General features: G+C 39.3%; 3 protein-coding genes across 4 annotated transcripts; 1 reads left to right on the top strand and 2 right to left on the bottom strand.

The window, feature by feature from the left end:
- Positions 1–1,171: 1,171 nt before the first annotated feature.
- etfdh (electron transfer flavoprotein dehydrogenase) lies at positions 1,172–11,042 on the top strand. The gene is made up of 13 exons (XM_057349676.1): positions 1,172–1,368; positions 4,622–4,771; positions 5,034–5,263; positions 5,474–5,555; positions 5,720–5,838; positions 6,541–6,618; positions 6,878–7,024; positions 7,101–7,241; positions 7,987–8,130; positions 8,220–8,388; positions 9,162–9,344; positions 10,069–10,290; positions 10,510–11,042. Exons 1-13 carry the CDS (start codon positions 1,338–1,340, stop codon positions 10,671–10,673), a joined length of 1,860 nt encoding a protein of 619 aa, XP_057205659.1. The 5' UTR covers positions 1,172–1,337; the 3' UTR covers positions 10,674–11,042.
- Positions 5,746–15,710, bottom strand: ppid (peptidylprolyl isomerase D). Of its 2 annotated transcripts, XM_057349677.1 has the most exons (10): positions 15,554–15,710; positions 14,660–14,800; positions 14,359–14,465; positions 13,998–14,186; positions 13,544–13,666; positions 13,187–13,293; positions 12,829–12,973; positions 12,443–12,529; positions 11,696–11,738; positions 11,077–11,606 (listed from the first exon to the last, which is right to left on the bottom strand). In XM_057349677.1, the coding sequence occupies exons 1-10, from the start codon at positions 15,633–15,635 to the stop codon at positions 11,518–11,520; spliced, it is 1,113 nt and encodes a 370-aa protein (XP_057205660.1). In that variant the 5' UTR covers positions 15,636–15,710; the 3' UTR covers positions 11,077–11,517. The 2 variants fall into 2 exon arrangements, with proteins under 2 accessions (XP_057205661.1, XP_057205660.1); XM_057349678.1 differs by lacking the exons at positions 11,077–11,606; positions 11,696–11,738 and adding an exon at positions 5,746–5,848.
- A 1,626-nt stretch (positions 15,711–17,336) lies between these two features.
- Positions 17,337–18,512, bottom strand: LOC130563346 (uncharacterized protein C4orf45). The gene is made up of 5 exons (XM_057348790.1): positions 18,422–18,512; positions 18,098–18,324; positions 17,824–17,870; positions 17,543–17,666; positions 17,337–17,420 (listed from the first exon to the last, which is right to left on the bottom strand). The coding sequence occupies exons 1-5, from the start codon at positions 18,465–18,467 to the stop codon at positions 17,361–17,363; spliced, it is 504 nt and encodes a 167-aa protein (XP_057204773.1). The 5' UTR covers positions 18,468–18,512; the 3' UTR covers positions 17,337–17,360.
- Between the last annotated feature and the right edge of the window lie 269 nt (positions 18,513–18,781).

The following is an 18,781-nucleotide window of genomic DNA, read 5'->3' as shown; positions in this document are numbered from 1 at the left end:
CCATAGTGGGGAAAATAAATACTATGGGATTCAATGGGGGATGAGATCTGTTTGGTTACTGACATTCTTCAAAAAATGTTTAATGATTGTGTTATGTTTATTGTAATAAAAAGTATATAAGGTTTATGTTTTCTTTTATAAAAATATACATTAAACAAATTACGGATCAGCCCCAAGTCAAAGTCCCAAGGGTCACCAACTGTTGTAACAAGTTTGGTCTTGATACACCAAATTTTGATGTATCTGAGTTTTTTAGCTGCTCTATTACAAAAATCCACTAGGGGGGCCATATGCTTTCCACTGGTTTAACAATTGATCTGAAATTTGACCACAACAGACATTGAGATGCTTTTTGTTTCATTTTTTTACTTTTCCAATTGACAGACAATGAAAGAATACAAAAGCACAGAAACAATAAAAACAATACATTTGTATGAAACTACACTTGATGCACACTAATATATAAATCAATTATCATTTGTGTATCAATTTCTCTTTCTACATAAATTATTCTTCTAAACACTGATCAAATGTGTATTCTAGAGTCTTAGCCCTTTCCAACGATATAATGTTTGTCATAATAAGATAAGAATTTAAATGCAAAGTATTGAAGAAAATGTATTTATTTTATAAATTTATTTTTGATACACACTCGTCATTTATGAACCAATTACATTTACTACATACTTTATTTTATAAAACACTGATGAAATATGTATTCTAGAGTCTCAGACCTTTCCAACGATACTGTGTATATTTTGCCATGATCAGATCAGAATATTTACAAAAATAACGTGACGTAAAAGGACATAAAAAAATGAAACACACTCTTTATAAAAAAGAAACAATCTTCCTGCATAAATTATTTTTAAAAACAACAAAGAAATCTGTTTCCCCAGAGTTTTAGACCTTTCCAATGATATATAGTGTGTCATGATTCGATTAGAAATTACATGCACAATATTGAAGCAAACGCAGGTGTCCCGTACACGGGACGGTGACAGTTAAGGGGTTAATTTTTTAAAATGTAACTTAGACTGTAGAGCACCCCCTGCGGTCCACTGTGAATTTCCACATGACGGTTAGTCGGAGTGATCGTCTTACTTGCTATCGCGGATGCTTTGTAAGTTCTATTCATATGCGTTCACGATCAGCGGCGTTTCGCTGCCAGGTCTTCCGGCGCGTTGTTTCGACGTCATTTTGATCCGCGCCGCGCTTCACAACTTGGATTTGTTATGACATCTGTGTTGTAACAGGGTGATATTTGTTTATTCTACACTGTCCACGGAAGGCACGTGAGGTCACAGCCGCAAGTCCGTGTATATTCCGCGCACTAAATGTTTCCAGTCTGTAGATATTCTCTCCAAGGTACCGTCACACCTTCACTTCAGTATCGTGCAGTTGGTTTGATTCTGTAAATCTGAAGAATGTTTAGTCTAAGTAGTATGTTTTCAGTGTAAGTATGGGACAAGCCATGTTTTTTAATGTAACGATGAGGTCATGTTTTATATGATTTTCCTATAAGCAGTTAATTTAAACCTACTTTTGAGCCATAAAGAGAGAAAGTAGGGCAGAGGTCAGTTTAAATATAGGTCAGAATTGTGTTTGCCCTTGCGTGTGAGGTAAACAGTTTGGTAAAGATGTTCTGGCATACAGAATTTGCACTTACCATTAGAAACTATGAAGTTTGAAAATATTGACTATACTTTATTTTCCAGTGATGCACTAAATTTATACATTTTGTCATCTATTCATTTAACGTTGCAACTGCATGCTTATTTTTTTAGTTTAGTTTATTCAAAGTTTGACAGCATCCTGAAATACGTCAAACAATAACATAGCACATACTCAAAACAACCTTGTGTACTTTGTATAAAACAAGCCAAAAAATGGGTGCAATGAGATAAATATCAATGATAATATTCATAAGATAGTATAGTACAAATACATCTAACATCCATCAATTATTTATAAAACAATTGAAGAGCACGAGGAATAAAGGACAGTTCATGCTTTATTGTTTTACTCCTGGGCACAATAAATTCCCAATGCCCCAGTAGTAGATAAGCAGGTGTTGGAGCCACAGTCAAGAAACAGTGCAGTGGTGATGAACTGTCCTTAAGTAGTTTGGTAAAAGTGCGTATTGTAGCCTCTCACTCAGTAATGGAAATATGAGTATTTATTTAAGATATTTAAAGAGAAATGAAATGAAAAACCCCAAAATGAAAATTCCATAATCATTCACTCACCCTGTTGACATTACAAACCTGTTTGACTTTCTTTCACAAAAGATATTTTGATACATTTTATTAAATGAAAATCGTTGTTTCCCATTGACTTGCATTGGTTTTGTGTCCATACAATAGAAGTTAAAGGGGTCATGTGACATGGCTAAAACGAATATTATCATTTGTTTCAGATGTAATGCAATGTGTATACACGATTTTAGGTTCAAAAACGCTGTATTTTCCACATACCGTGCATGTTTGTATCTCCTCTTTGCCCCGCCTCTCTGAAACGCGCAGATTTTTTACAAAGCTCATTGCTCTGAAAAGCGAGGTGTGCTATGATTGGCCAGTTAACCAGTGCATAGTGATTGGTCGAATACTGCAAGCATGTGACGGAAATGTAATGCCTCTTACCATATTTGGAACATCATGTTCCCAAGCATTTGTACTGACAGGTGATAAAATGTCAATGTGATACTTTCCTTATCAACTCGAGCCCGAATCTTATCCGGTAAAATGAAGATGATCAAGCCGATACATCAACTTTGCCAGCACGACTTGAGCAGCATGTAAAGTATTGGTAAGGTCTTAAATTTAACTATGTTAAATAGTTAAAAACTATAGCTAACTGTTTTACCTTTTATATACGACGTTATAAAGATTTGCCATTAGTGATCAACCAGTGTTACGCCATGTCTCGTCGCGACTCAACAAAGACAATAAACCCCATTATAAACACGACATCTGTTGCCTCTAGTTAGAACATAATTACTGATTATTAGGACTTATGTTGTCTTTTTTCACTTCGTGCGCGTGTCTGAATTTGCAGATCACACAAAGAAACAACATGCGCTACAAACACGACAAACTCAACTCGCGTTAGTCCGTATCAAAGTCTTTTACAATGAAAATATACTTACAGGCTGCGAATCTGAAGCGCCAGACTGTCCTTGCGAAGTTGTAATGGTTGGAATTGCCCCACTTTTTAACCAAAGCTTTCGTGCACAGCCGGCCTTGATCTCTCCCAGGTTCATGAAGCAATCATCTGTGAAATGACCTGCACACACTTGAATATTCGGATTGTACTGTTCTGGCCGGCAGCCCCTCACGGACGACTGCCGGCCACACGAACATAAACAAAACACCACCGAAGCGGTGGTGCTGGCGCGTGTGCCCAGATGGGGCGAAGACCCCGTGTCCTGGGTCTGAGGTGGGGTGGCTGCCGTCCGCGAGGGAGCGGAGAGGTCAGCCCCGCTTGCCGTGGGCCGGAGACTGCTACCGTCCGCCAGATCGGGGAGGAGCAGGAAGCGGGGGACCTGCTTCCGGCTGCCCTCGGTCGGAGGAGCCACCGCCGGCCGCCAGGACACGAGGACCTCACTGCCGTGCCCTTGGGTCTGAGGTGGGGTGGCTGCCTTCCGGGAGGGAGCGGAGGAGTCAGCCCCGCTTGCCATGGGCCGGAGCCTGCTGCCATCCGCCGTGTAGGGGAGGAGCAGGAAGCGGGGGACTTCCTGCCGGCTGCCCTCATCCGGAGGAGCCATCGCCGGCCGCCAGGGGGCGGAGGAGGAGCGAGGGAGCGGAGGAGGAGCGAGGGAGCGTCCAGTACCACCACATGGCACCGCGAGGAAGAGCCTCTCGGCTGGTTGAGGACCGAACGACAGCGTGTCGGGGAACCGGACTATTTTTTTTTCCTCTCTCCCCTCTCTCGCCCCTGTCGTTCCTGGTGCTTCCGTCTCCGTTCTCTCGTCTCGTCAGTCCATACCCCCAGGCGCTGGGGCCGTTGAGACTGGCCCCCGGGGGGAGTAAGCACAGTCTCATGGGTACCCCCCGGCCTGTGAGGGGCGATGGGGGTATGTGACGAGGGAGGCGTGACGAGAGCCGTGACGAGAGCCGTGGGAGCAGAAAGCGAGGCCGGGACGCGATTGATAATGAGTGTCAGCGGGGCGTCATTCGGTCTCGTATCTCTCACGGAGGAGCGGAAGCATAAAAGGCAGGGCGGCAGGGGAATACGGCGAGAGAGGACCGGGCATTAAGTTTTGTTTATGTTCGTGTGGCCGGCAGTCGTCCGTGAGGGGCTGCCGGCCTGTTTTACTGCTGGATTTATTGTTTATTTATTTTGATTAAAGTGTTTGAATGTTCGCCGGTTCCCGCCTCCTTCCTTCCGTTTTATTGAACCTTGCTACAGTGAGTAAATGATGACAGAATTTTCATTTTGGGGTGAACTTTCCATTTAAGTTTTATGTATTTCCAATACATGTGAATGTCTTGCGGCACTCAACTGACCTTACAATTAAAGTTCTTAGTACAACAACAGCTCAGTCTTTCAAATCTTAATGATTATGTAACACAGTGATGTCTTAAGTAGACTGTAGTAATGTATTTGTATGTCTTTGCAGGACTGAGGTGTATACATGCACTGAAGGCCGTTCAAGCGGAGCATGTCGCTCCTCAGGTGTTCTCCAGGCGATGCAGTTCCTCAGTGTCTGTGCCACGGATTACCACCCACTACACAGTGTATCCCAGAGATAAGGACTCGCGATGGGAAGGTTAGTTCTGTTTCGTATGTTACATAATACTCTTACTGTGAGCAGAGGGTGTATGTTTGGGACAGAAGACAAATTCAATATTTTCCTGTAGCTCAATAGGTAAAATAAAGCTCATGGGTTTGATTCCCTCCTATTTTTTGCCGGTCGTTGTATTGATAGAATTAGCGTTTCTGTGAACCACAGGCCAAGTTGGACTTTGACTTTTTTAGCTGCACTAAAAAGGTTGAGATAATGACTCTTGTTGAACGGTCTATATCATCAGGTGTGGAGATGGAGCGCTTCGCTGATGAGGCAGATGTTGTCATTGTGGGTGGTGGGCCGGCCGGTTTATCAGCAGCCATCCGGCTGAAGCAGCTGGCCAATCAGCATGAAAAGGAGCTCCGGGTTTGTGTGGTGGAAAAGGCATCCCAGATCGGGGCTCACACATTGTCTGGTGCCTGTCTGGAGCCCACCGCGCTCAATGAGCTTATTCCAGACTGGAAGGAGAGAGGGGTACAAATACACACTCACATACTGTGTTAAATAAACAATTCATCACCATTCGATAACCAGGGAATGCATGTACATGTAGAAAATGTCTATCTAGAATGCAGTCTGCTATGAATAAATATGATGCATACTGGTCCCAGCTTTGTTCAGTTGAATATTATTTCAAGCCTTTTTCAGTAGTCTAGACAAAAAAAAGTAATTTATGTCTAACAGGCACCGCTGAATACTCCAGTAACAGAGGACAAGTTTTCAATTTTGACAGAAAAATACAGAATTCCAGTTCCAATATTACCAGGTAGGTTAATGTTACTTACATAAGACCAGCTTTAGAGAGTTATGCAACTTTAGACAACAAAACATAAGTGGTCTCTGTGGGTTAGGATTATTCTGTAACGTTTATTAGAGCTTTGGTTGATTTTTTTCATATGGGTGGTATTTTAAAGCCATTTGTGAATGCAGGTCTCCCGATGAATAACCATGGTAACTACCTAGTTCGTCTGGGACATTTTGTACGGTGGCTTGGAGAGCAGGCGGAGGAGCTCGGAGTGGAACTGTATCCTGGTTACGCAGCAGCTGAGGTCAGAATGTCTAAAAAAAAAAAAGAAAATTCCGTCATCATTCACTCACCCTGTTGACATTTCAAACCTGTTTGACTTTCTTTCTTCTGCAGAACACAAAAGAAGATATTTTGATAAATTTTGTTAAATGAAAATCGTTGTTCCCCATTGACTTGCATTGGTTTTGTATCCATACAATAGAAGTTAAAGGGGTCAAATGACAGGGCTAAAACGAATATTATCATTTGTTTTAGATGCAATGCAATGTGTATACACGATTTAAGGTTTTTTGTCTCACAAAAAACCTTTTTATGTGGTGGGTCCCCTTATGTTATGAAGCAGTTCATTTTAATTGGATGTGCATTTGGTCTGTGAGTGGTTCGACGTACCTGAAAAAATCTCAGATGGTAATCTGATGGTTATAGATTCAATTCAAATTATAACATTTTGAAATTTGGCTTTCCTTTTACAAGATTCTCCCAAATATTTTTACTAGCTAGGTAATTACATCTTTGAGGGTTTTTTAAAAATGCTTTATCAGTCACAAACAATAAGAAAAGTCATGGAAATAGAAATGAAGGTTGGTCTAAAGATATAGGAACCCATATGTTTTGTGTAGGTTGCATTAGATAAAAGCACCAAATTAGTAAAAGAGTGACATTGTTGACCGTTCATTTCCCAGCGGTTTGGCATCACTAAAAAGTGGATTTGTCTCGTACACAGGTGCTTTTTCACGAGGATGGAAGCATGAAAGGAATCGCAACTAATGACGTCGGCATCGCTAAAGACGGCTCTCCGAAGGTTTGTCATCACCAATTGGTTGTATGTATGAATTTACCTTTCCGAAAAGAATGTCTCATGGCAGTTCGATTAAACGGTTTCTGTTGCCCTTCGAAATAGAGGTACAGTTTTTGATATACAGTAGGTGATTTATATTCATAAGAAAAATTATTAAAGTGTGAAACAATCTGCTGAACGTCCACACTGTGGCTTTGTAAAAGGCCACGCATTCCGCCACCGATCTGTTACCTGCATTTCACGCCCGGTTAAACTCTTGCAGGATGTGTTTGAGAGAGGCATGGAGCTTCACGCTAAGGTCACTCTGTTTGGAGAAGGCTGCCACGGACACCTGGCCAAGCAACTCTACAAGCAGTTCAATCTCAGGGAGAACTGCGAGCCGCAGACGTACGCTATCGGACTCAAAGAGGTAAGATCCTCTTGTTCTTTTGGTTGTTGCACCTATTGTTGAACTTTTAAGCACATCTGCCCTCTGCTTTTTCCAGCTTTGGGTTATCGATGAAAAGAAGTGGCGTCCAGGTCGAGCGGAGCATTCGGTCGGCTGGCCTCTCAACCGGAACACATACGGAGGCTCTTTCTTGTACCACCTCAATGAAGGAGAACCACTGGTGGCCCTGGGCTTTGTTGTAAGTCTGCATGCTAGCAAAACGTCTGAAACGCTTGCCTGGACTAGCAATCCTCTTTGAAGCTAGTCAAGCGTTTATTAAAAAACGCTCAATGAGCTGGATTGATGTCTTTGTCAGAATTCTTTGATCTGCATTGATGTTATTGCTCATATACCGTCGTGTTCTTTCATGAGATAAAGCAATGTGTGAAAAGCTTTTGAAGTGTGAAGAAAGTCTTGGTCACGGCTTGTCACGTGGTCATTTTAGCATCCTGCTGCTAATGTACAGTATTTCAGAAATGACACTTTCTTTCAATTAAGAGGTATTTCATGGAATGTTTGTGATTCATTGAGTTTCGGTTCCAGACAGTTTGAGGATTTGCCGTGATGACTGGTTATTATCCAATGGCGACATGGCCCAGAATGGCTCTCACTCTGATTGGTCATGGTTGTCTGGACATATAAATCAGTGTAGGATTGACAGAACTAAATCAGACTTCATGATTGCTCTGAATTGTCGACTGCTGAGCTGCCTGCAGATGCATTTCATATATATTCATATACAATATTATAATTCATATTGAACGTACTGAACACCAACATTTGAGGTATTTCAAGACTCGGTAGACTTAAAACTGAAAAATAAGCCATTAAAACCAGGAAGAAACCATTTGATTAAGACAAAAGTGACCAGTTGACATCTATGGCCAACGTCTTGCGACATATCGTAGGTGAACTGCAAATATGCATTTGTGTTGTCTCCTCAGATTGGCTTGGACTACACTAATCCATACCTGAACCCATTTAAGGAATTCCAGCGTTGGAAACATCACCCATCTATAAAATCAACCCTGGATGGTGGCAACAGGATAGCATACGGAGCCAGAGCCCTCAACGAAGGAGGTTTTCAGGCATGTCAAAAACTTGGAGTACTCAATATACAGTAATATTCCCCATTTTCTCTTGTGTAACATGTCACGTCCACATTCTCCCCCTCTAGTCAATTCCTAAACTAACGTTCCCGGGCGGCATGCTGATAGGATGCAGTCCGGGCTTCATGAACGTGCCCAAGATCAAAGGCACGCACACAGCCATGAAGAGCGGCATGTTGGCGGCTGAATCTGCATTCAGGGTGATTACAGACGAGAATCTGCAGTCGGAAACAACAGGTAGAGAGCACACACATCACATTGATGGTGTCCAAACCTGTTTTTTCTAAGGCTTATAGTTCTGACAATTGTAAGAGAATTTGCATTGCATGTGGCCATTTCAAGGTTGCCGTGAGGATTTCTAATATTTTTCTTTCCTAAAACAAGCAGAGATGAAAGGATTCACCGTGAGTTGGTTGAAAATCGATTATGTGACGATTCAAGTCGGTTGAGATGTTAAATGAATTGCGATAGATGTTTTAAACCGCAGGGGCCGCTGTGTTTACTGCACCCTTGGAAAACACAGATGTGCTCATATATCTTATAAATGTAAAAAAAATCAAGTTAAGGAAAAGCACAAAGTCTTAGTTTGTTTATTAAAGAGACTTGTATTATTCCTTTTTAATTTGATTTGGAATGTGTTTTTAAATTTAAATAATTGCAATTTAGTTTTGTTATTTGACATAAAATATTTTTATTTTACAAAGAAATGTGCAGCATTTGAGAAATATTGAAAAGGCATTTGTTCATTTCTCATTTGTTTAAAAACAATCTTGAAGAAATCGTATCGTGAGATCAGTATTGTGAATCGTAGCGCACCGTGAGCTGAGTGAATCATTACATCCCTAAAAACAAGGATTATTATGGTTATATTAAAGGCACAGAGTGAAACTTGTGTGAAAATGTAAATTGCTATCATGTGGCTATGTAAGGATGCGCTTGAGGAATCATATTATTATTTGACAAGTGACTTATGTCTGTAAAGTGTTATGACCGTAACCGTTGTTTGTTAGGACTTTATATTCCCGACTATGAAGAACATATAAAAAAGTCTTGGATCTGGAAAGAGTTGTATGCTGTGAGAAACATCAGACCATCGTTCCATAACTACTTTGGCCTCTACGGTGGGATGTTGTACACCGGAATCTTCTACTGGATTTTCAGAGGAAAAGAACCGTGGACCCTAAAGCATAATGGTAAGAAGTTATTGTTTGGTTGCTTACAGCAATCTGTGATAGTTTTGTGTCATAGTTTTTCAGTCTTGTACAGCATGCATTTGGCAATGGCCGATACGTTTAAGTGATGCCTCCAATAGTTTTTCATAATAGTATAGACGGTTTCATCGGATGCACGCGCCTGGCCCAAAGTTAACTTCCGGTCTGTGTTTGGTTATCTGTATGGCTAGTAATTTAATTTAAGTTTATTTTATATTTAATTTATATAAAAATTTTATTTAGGGCTGTCAAACGAATCGCATCCAGACAAAAGTATGCGTTTCCATAATATATGTCTGTGTACTGTTCATAGTAATTTTGTATTTATAAAAACATACACATACATGCATATATTTAAGAAAAGTGTAAAATATAAAAAGTAATACACATTTATATATAATTTAAATTATATATAAATATATATGTAGATATTTCCTAAATACGTATACATGTGTATGTGTTTATAAATAAAAACATTATATGCACAGTACACAGATAAATGATGTAAACACAAACTTTTATTCTGGATGCGATTAATCATTCGACAGACCTAGTTTTGTTGTATATGAATTGTATTAAATTAAATTTAAACTACTCAACAGTTATTGATTCTTTGCTGAGGTCTACCGTAAGTTAAGTTTGGGCCACATAACGTTTATGTTGTTGCCACTGAAACTGTCTATACAAATGATCTGTTGTATCGTAGGTCTAGACGCTGATCAGCTGAAGCCAGCTAAGAACTGTACACCCATAGAATATCCAAAGCCAGATGGAAAGATCAGCTTCGATCTTCTGTCATCTGTCGCTCTGAGCGGGACCAATCACGAGCACGACCAGCCGCCCCATCTGACACTAAAAGATGACAGCGTACCAGTGGCGAGAAACCTTTCCATTTACGACGGCCCCGAGCAGAGGTTCTGTCCTGCTGGTATGTACTGTATGCATCTATTTTTGTGCTGCATCAACAATTTTGACAAAAAAAAAACCAACAATGGTACCCATACAGTTGGGTACCATTGTTGCATAGTTGCACCCAACTATGCATCATTAACTTCATTAATTCCTCGACCTACTCGCCAGTGTTTACGCAAATCGGTTGTCGTACAGTCATGTGGTTCTACCTAATTGTGTTTCTCCTGTCCTACAGGAGTGTACGAGTATGTTCCTCTAGAGTCAGGAGATGGCATGAGATTACAGATCAACGCGCAGAACTGCGTCCACTGCAAAACCTGCGATATCAAAGACCCCAGCCAAAATATCAACTGGGTTGTGCCTGAGGGCAGTGGGGGACCAGCTTACAACGGCTTGTAAATTCAGCATTAATTCTTGTTTTTTAAACGCATATCACATGATTCAAAATCATATACCTTGGGACGTTTATTCAACTTTCAGGGCTTTCCCTGTGTGAAACCGTTAAGGAAAGACTTGAGAGTGCTTCTAACGTGCCTGAACGGAACCGAATGTCCTCATGTCCTTAATGACATGAGCATAAAGTGTAATTATGTCACGTGGCTTTGCATATTTCAAGGTTGAATCTTAAGAATTGTATATGTCGGAATCTAAGGAAGCATGTTGAACTGTATGTTACTGTAATGTTGTGAACACAGGACCTGTAAACAGCTTTGTACATATTGTCAAAGTTGGTAACTAATTGGTAGAAATAAATGAATTGAAATAAAATTTGTTGGTTCGCTCTCCACAAAACTACAAACGGTTTGTTTTACTGTGAAAATGTTTTATTTCATTGAACAGATTTGGATTAGATCGATTGCAACTCTGGGTTGTTTTTATATCGAACGAATGGACAAACAGTTCATTGAACAAGGACAAAAAAATAGAACCGAGGCAAACTTACAGGTCATGTTATTCAAAATATACTAAACCCTGCGCAGTAGCATTTAGATCAGCTTACTACAAATGCACATAAACTTCTCTTCCATCACTCGCGGACAAAACATATTTAAAATACAGAGTAAAGGTAGGTATCTCTTTCCAAAATGCATATTTAACTTATACTTGAGACTCTTATCTAAAGCTTTTTTACTCTGTTCTAGACTGTAACGCTACGCAGAAAGCATAACCGTTTAAATCGATGTGCAACATGAGTGAAGATGTGCAGGTAGGTCAGTGCTGCAACAGGTCATTGCGGTTTCCATTATGCAAACATTTTGGCGTAAATCTTCTTTTCTTTCTCCTTCTCTTCCTTCACTTGCTGCTTCACTTTCAGCATTTCACTTCCAATTGCTTAAAAACAAAGGGAAACGTTAAGAGAATATCAACAACATTTAAAGTAATGAAGCACATTGTTTTGGGTTTGTAAAGAATGGATTTACCTTTGTCCTCTGGGGCAATCTCCTGTGCTTTCTTTAGATCGATCTGAAGTTTAAAAGTCAAAAGTCAGTAACAAATTGCTCTCACAGGAACTACGAACTTGAAGCAATTTTCTATGATTGTAAACACTCATTCTTTTAAATACATGTTCAGACGAGACGTGTTTAGACTGAACTTTCGCTTTTTGAGTAGACAGAGCACCCTGGTGTCCTTTTGTGTTAGGGAAGTCAGTTTATTCTGTATTTGGAGTAATTCTGTTTGACATTGAAAGACCCTTAGTTGTGTGCTATATGAAATCTGACCTTTAGAATTTGCTGTTTATGTCTTTCCTAATAATTAACACAGGTCTAATTCCAATTTTAACAATCAATGATGTTTCTTTATTCAAATTTTGTTGTTTTAGGTGTAAGACAGTGTCTAGATAACTACCTCGCGTATACAATATTTAATACTTTTCGGAATGTTTTTTTAAAATATTTTAATTGTAAAATGTAAATGGTTATATGTTAAACGTTTGTTAAACATTAGAGGGATAGTACACCCAAAAATAAAAATTCTGTCATCATTTACTAACCCTCAAGTTGTATAAACCTGTTTAAATTTCTTTGTTTGGTTGAACATAAAGATATAAAAAAATATATACTGTATATATATATAAAGATATATAAAAATATAATCCAAAACAGAATAGTCATTTCTGGGTGAACTATCCCTAAGAGCGACTGATATGAAATGTGTGATATTGGTACCATGGCCTTATTGAAGTCCTTCAGTCCCTGCCAGGCCTGGGCTCTTCTGAACAGCGCTTTAGTGTTTGTCTGGTTCAGTTCCAAAGCCTGTGAAGTAACAAAAATCACAATTATCTTACAAACAACAAAGAAAAACAGCCATGACGACGGACCCTTTTAACAAATTGGTCATTTGGTGCATCTGGTGCACCATAAACAGTAATAACTAAGATTATTTCAAGACTTTGAATAGCTCAGATGTGCCGACATTGTGAAACATCTTGAAGTCTGGTACCAATTACATAATGCTTCTTCAAAGCATGTGGCCCTTTGCTTTTTATCCCCTTTAACCCAGATGCAACTGGACACTGTTCAGTGGGTTCAAATGTCAGGAGGTGGCGTGTTACCTCATCACAGCTCTCGATTGCTTCCTGCCAGAGCTTCAGTTTAAGTTTGCATGCGGCAGTGTTGAGAATGCAGCTCAGGGCCGTGGGTTGCAGTTTCTTCGGAGCATTATCATCCTCTAAGATGCTGCCGCAATGCTCTAAGTACCTGTGAATCAAAATAGCCATGAGTGTCATTGCTAGATTCAGTCGCAATGTTCTATGGCAGGATTTGCTTTTAATAACATAGTTAAACAAACCTTACTTGTAATAGTATTTGAAATCAAATGTTGAAATGAAGTCTGAAAAGCCATCTCTTTAATGTCAGAGTGCAGGAGTAAAGTAATACCTCAATCTAATGGCGGACTAGTTAATTGTTCACCTGAGAGCTTTTGAATATTTCTCGATGGCAGACTGCCAGTCCTGAGCTTTGAAGAAGTTGTTCCCGATGTTCTTGACATCCTCTGCCACAGACAAGACTTTATCCGCCTAGAAAGAGGAGAAAAGATAATGTACGTTTTCACATGGTCTGCTTTCCACACGAGGAAATAACCTGTGATACTACAGTAGTGGCCAAAAGTGATGTTCCAACTTTGGAAATTGACGTCTTTGTTCTTTATACATTATTAAATTATCGGCTAATGTTGATCATTTCAAAATAGCATCAGTATATCACTAGTTATAAATAGGGTGTGTATTGTGCATGCAGGTATCAGACAAGATGCAGCGATAAACTCACATCTTTAAAGTCTACATCAGCATCCTCAGGGAAGACTGGGTATGCGTCTCCTGAGCCGTCACTTGGAGCGATTCCCAAATCATCTCCCGCTTTGTGTTCTCCACACTCAGCAATGATGCAGGGCTAAAGGACCCACAGATAGGACACCTACAATCAATCTACATGTTCTGTTCACACTGCAGATATAAAAATATTCCTTTTCCTCTTTGAGCAGAGAAAGGTTCTTCTTTACAGCGTCCCATACAGTGTCTTCTCTCTTAAAAAAATATGAATTCATCATATTCAGTGAGTTCACAGGTGACAGACTAAATGTCATTACTGTTAAATCTTGATTACTGTGACTAAATGCCTGTGAAAGAAAGATCTCAGACACACCTGTCTTTCAAAACCACTCAAGTCTCTGTCAGTTTACATTTATGTGCTTGAGAGTAAATGTTTGCATGCATACGCTCACCTTCACAGGATTTTCTTCCTTCGTTTCCATTCCCTCCAGCATCTTCACCACCCCCATTCCCTTCAGCACCTTGCCGAAGACCACATGTTTCCCATCCAGGTGCGGTGTTGGAACAGTAGTTATAAAGAACTGGGAGCCATTGGTGTTGGGACCGGCGTTGGCCATGCTGAGGAGACCTGGTTTATCATGCTGAGGAAGAGACGGCGGATTAATAAAGCACCACTTTATTTCCCAAGAAAATCTGAATCATGAGTGGATGCCTCAGGGAAAGGCAATTTGATTTGATTAAATAAATAGTGTACCCTAAAATGAAAATTGCATAGCAAATTTACAGAACCTAACCATTAACAAAGCACTTTACCTCATAGTAAAAGTTTTCATCCTCAAACTTGTCCCCATATATGCTTTCTCCTCCGGTTCCATTCTGATTAGAAAAATCTCCACACTGGACCATAAATTTCTTGATGACTGAAGGATACAATATGAAAAAATACTATTATATTATAATGCTATTATACGTGTTAAAATGTAAATGTTTTCTGTATCAATATCAGAGAGAGTGGTGTTGTCTTCCATAATTAACATTTACTGAAAATTTCCAGATAACCATGGGGACCATGTACGTCACATCATTCATCACAACGGGAGGTGATGACACTCACTGCGGTGAAACGGACAGCCCTTGAAGTGCAGTGGTTTGCCTGTGCTTGCGCCGATTCCTTTCTCTCCAGTACACAGAGCTCGGAAATTCTCTGCTGTTTTAGGGACCACGTCAGCAAAGAGCTCAAATACAATACGACCAACTGAAGAGAAAACAAGAAATGAACAAAAAAAAACAGTTAAAGGAGGAGTTACGATAGTATTGATTTAAACTGATTAAAAAGATGAAGTGTGTGGGGGTCATTCCTTTTATGTAACGCTTGTACATTTTAAAATCTGTAACCTTTAGAAAATAGAGAATGCTTGCTTTTATTTGGGTTAAGTGTTTTAAGGGACTATTTCAATAACATTCTACATTGGACTTGTTTAAACTTTATTAAATTATGGTTTCGTTTTTATACAATGTCAAAAAGTAGATGAAAATAGTATGAAAATGTAAGACTAGTGAGAGACCAAGTCACGTGACATGTCAAATTCAATGTACTTTTTAAACCATCTTTTGAACATTTTATATCACACCAAGTTCTGTAATTCAACCAGAATGTTTTAGAAAGAGACAAAACAATTATAACAAAACATTACAAAATGTATTACCTTACTAATATCATTAAGCGTCGCTTAAGAGCAACCTGCTTTTGTTAGCGATATGACAATGTTTAACATAACGTTAGCTATTTCACTGATATTAAGAACGATTACAAATCGAAACAATATTCAGTTATGAATATGGAAACATTCACACCGCTTTTGTAAATAATCAATTAACTATTTAAATAAAGTTAAGTGCATGTATTTCTGTTTGTGCTGAGCAGCAGTTCAGAGGCATGTGGAACCGCACAGTAACGTTAGCATGCACCCATTCAGCTTTTTTGTAATGAAAACCAAAAGATCCCAACCTCTTTCTCCACCGATATCTACATCAAAGAAAACGCGAGGGTTGTCTGGATTTCCAGGCTTAGAGGGTGACGGGTTAGTCATTTTATTTGGTTATTTCTGTGAGAAAGATCCCTATCCTACACGAGTCACTGGAATATTCTTTGAAAGCGCTGTGAGTCAACTTGTGAATGAGCACAATTTGGTGTGTAGCGCCCTCTACTGTGGTGGAGTCTAATGCACAAAGAGGACAGAAAGAGGGCGCTGTCCAGTGCTGGTAGAGTATGTTAACAGTACTTAATGTGCTGTATGAAAGTCCCTGTAAGTCTGTAAAGTCCACTCCCATATATACACCGCCACGGCATTTTGGTCATATAAGATCTGGTTGAATGGGAGAAATAACTGTTAACTTAAAAAATCAGTCACTGAGGTCACGATAACAACACTCTAAAGAAATGGTGCTATATAGCACTAAAAGGGGTTCTTGGCTCGTAATCATAGGGGAACCACTTTAAGTGATATGTAGAACCATAACTTGTAGCTTCAGTGGTTCTTTAGAGGTTCTTCAGTGGTTCTTTGGGATGACTGTGGTGCTACATAGAACCGCTGAAGAACCATACAGCACCGCTTCCATTTAAAGAACCATTGATGCACAAAGATATGGTTCTATATAGCCTAGCACTTAAGGTGGTTCCCCTATGATTACGAGCCAAGAACCACTTTTAGTATATAGCACCGTTTTTTTTAGAGTGAACAAATTTGCGTGGTGGATGGCGGGACTTCTCACCAATCAGGGCATTGCACTTTTCCCTATTCATAAGAACAAAACTTATGAGACGACTTGTTAATATTTTTAGTCTGCGGCATTATGCAACGTCAAATATTTCCAAAATGCTAGTTTTAAAAACATTGAATTTATTCCACAGCAAACATTTCAAACAAGTTTTATTTTTGTGTCATCTAGTTGCTATTTTTAACATGCTATTATTTTACATTTATGTCAAAGTGTTTCATTTTTTGGCAGTCCAAACAAATGAGCCATAAAGGTTTTAAAATGTTATGAGGGTGTGTTTCTCTGAAGAAAGACACTGAAGAATCCTCAGACCAGGTTCTCAAAACAGATTACCAAAACCTATTAAAAAGGCGAGAATAGCAGCTGAATGGGGTCATGTGAGAGTCAATATAGGATATTGAGAATTGCTTGATAAGGTTGTCAGCCATTATTAAGTGGGATTGAGCGCTGATATAGACAGGGATAACATTAAAACCTACTTTTAGCTGCAGGATTACTACATTCCAGCTCTTATCAACAGTCTGAATCTGTAGTGATTCTTGCTAAGAGGATTTGAGCTTTATATTCCCAAGTTACAACAAGCTCCACAAATATCAAGCAGCAATTAAATTACATGTAAAATAAGATAAACTGCAAATTGAATGAAGAGATTGTGCTGTTTCTCATGAGATGAGATTCACAAACATGTCTTGATTTTTCATGTTGTTTCTCTTGCAAAATGGTGTGTAATCGCATGATCCATGATCCTGATGTTAAATGTAATTCACATGAATATGACAATATAAATGAAAATATATGTGACATTTTTGTAAGAGGTATTGGATATCACTTTACTATTCCATTAGAAGCAGAATACAGAAAAATAATATTAAATCACAATATTTTTTAAAAGAACAGCATTTAAGAGGGATTTATCATAGAGCTGACACAATGTTGTTTAGATGACGAGCTGTTTAATGATCACAAAGCAACCAGAGTGAAAATGATTTGACTTCATGGTCTTATGTCATGCTCTGCCTTTCCACAGTCAATCCATACTATATTTGGGGAAAAGTAATGCTGTCTGTTTGAGCTTTCTCTGTGTACAATGACTGTCTCTGTAACAGGAAAGAAAAACAGATTTAGCAAAATGTCGGATATACATTTTGAAACATTGAAAAGTTAGTTCAGTATTCTTTATACAACTCAGTTGTGAGTTTATTCAGCATAGATTCTATACCTCTTGTTTATACAGTATATCACCCTGTTTAGCAGGAACTGCATTGTTGTCCTCGCTGTGCCTATCATGTGTGCTGTGGTTCGTGCAGGGCAGTTGCTTGTCCCAAAACTGGGGCGAAGTGTGCCTGTGTGCAAGTGTTGAATTATTTATTACATGAGGAGAAAATCTTCCTCTTCATCCACTGTATTTCCTGCCAGAGAAACCCATCACCATCGAGTGTAATGAGAAGACCAGGGAGTAATCTAACCCCCATAGCGGTTACTGTTGTGTTTTAAACTTACCACTGGCTGTGAGTTACTCCACCTGCCACAGAGTGATATTTGTCAAACTGAAGGAAAAGAATGAAATTATAATTATCAAATGGTATACAATTGATCTAAAACATAAAGCACATCTGTAACAACTTGCCCCATTCTGTTATGCTAAAAGTGAAAAATACCCTTGTTCTTCTAACACAATTCAACCTTTCATATTGACCATTATATAATATAATATAATAGGCTGTAATATAATACAATACAATACAATACAATATTATTAGACAGTATTGTCAACCTCATTTTGTTTGCTGTGGATAACAGTCCTGTTAAGATGACTGGAGTACTGAAGACCCCAGCCCACCTCCCCGGTGTAGCAGTGCTTCGGTAACGGCGGGGTCGCCTGTGGGGCAGGCCGGAAAAGGTATTCGAGATCCCTCGTGGCATCTGGAGATAAAGCACCGATTCCAATGCTGCGGGGAAAATAGTCCAACCTGGGACGGTAATCTCCAATGCCGTCTGGTCCTTGATGGAACCAAAATGTAGGCTATCACTTGAGGGTCATTCCAGAAAATTCGCAATGAATTAACAAACGGATTCAGAGTCCTTCGTTATTGTTTACCTGTGAAAAGTACTCTTTGTCCAGTTTCCTGTTGAACCCGCTTCATTATCCGTCGCCTAATAATTGTAGATAATTAAAATAATGAATGAAGGTGATCCTATCTTTGTGCGACTGTGTAAAACAAGCTCGAGACAGGAGGTCACTGGCGCGCGCTGTTACCATGGTGCGTTTGGTTTCCACACAACCCAAGTGTAGATGGTAGACGTTTTTTTTTAAATTATTTATTAAAAAGTTTAACCGATGCAAGTTAGTTCAAACCACTTTTTAGTTTTTTTTAGGTGAAATAAATAAATGCTAACTAAGAACAAACAAACACAGAAACAGAATAACTTTCAGTAGAGCAAAACAAACGAAAAATGT

This window comes from Triplophysa rosa, linkage group LG13 (assembly GCF_024868665.1).
Source record: "Triplophysa rosa linkage group LG13, Trosa_1v2, whole genome shotgun sequence".
Taxonomy (NCBI): Eukaryota; Metazoa; Chordata; class Actinopteri; order Cypriniformes; family Nemacheilidae; genus Triplophysa; species Triplophysa rosa.
Note: the sequence above shows the minus strand (reverse complement) of the source record. Positions and strands in the feature narration are given on the sequence as shown.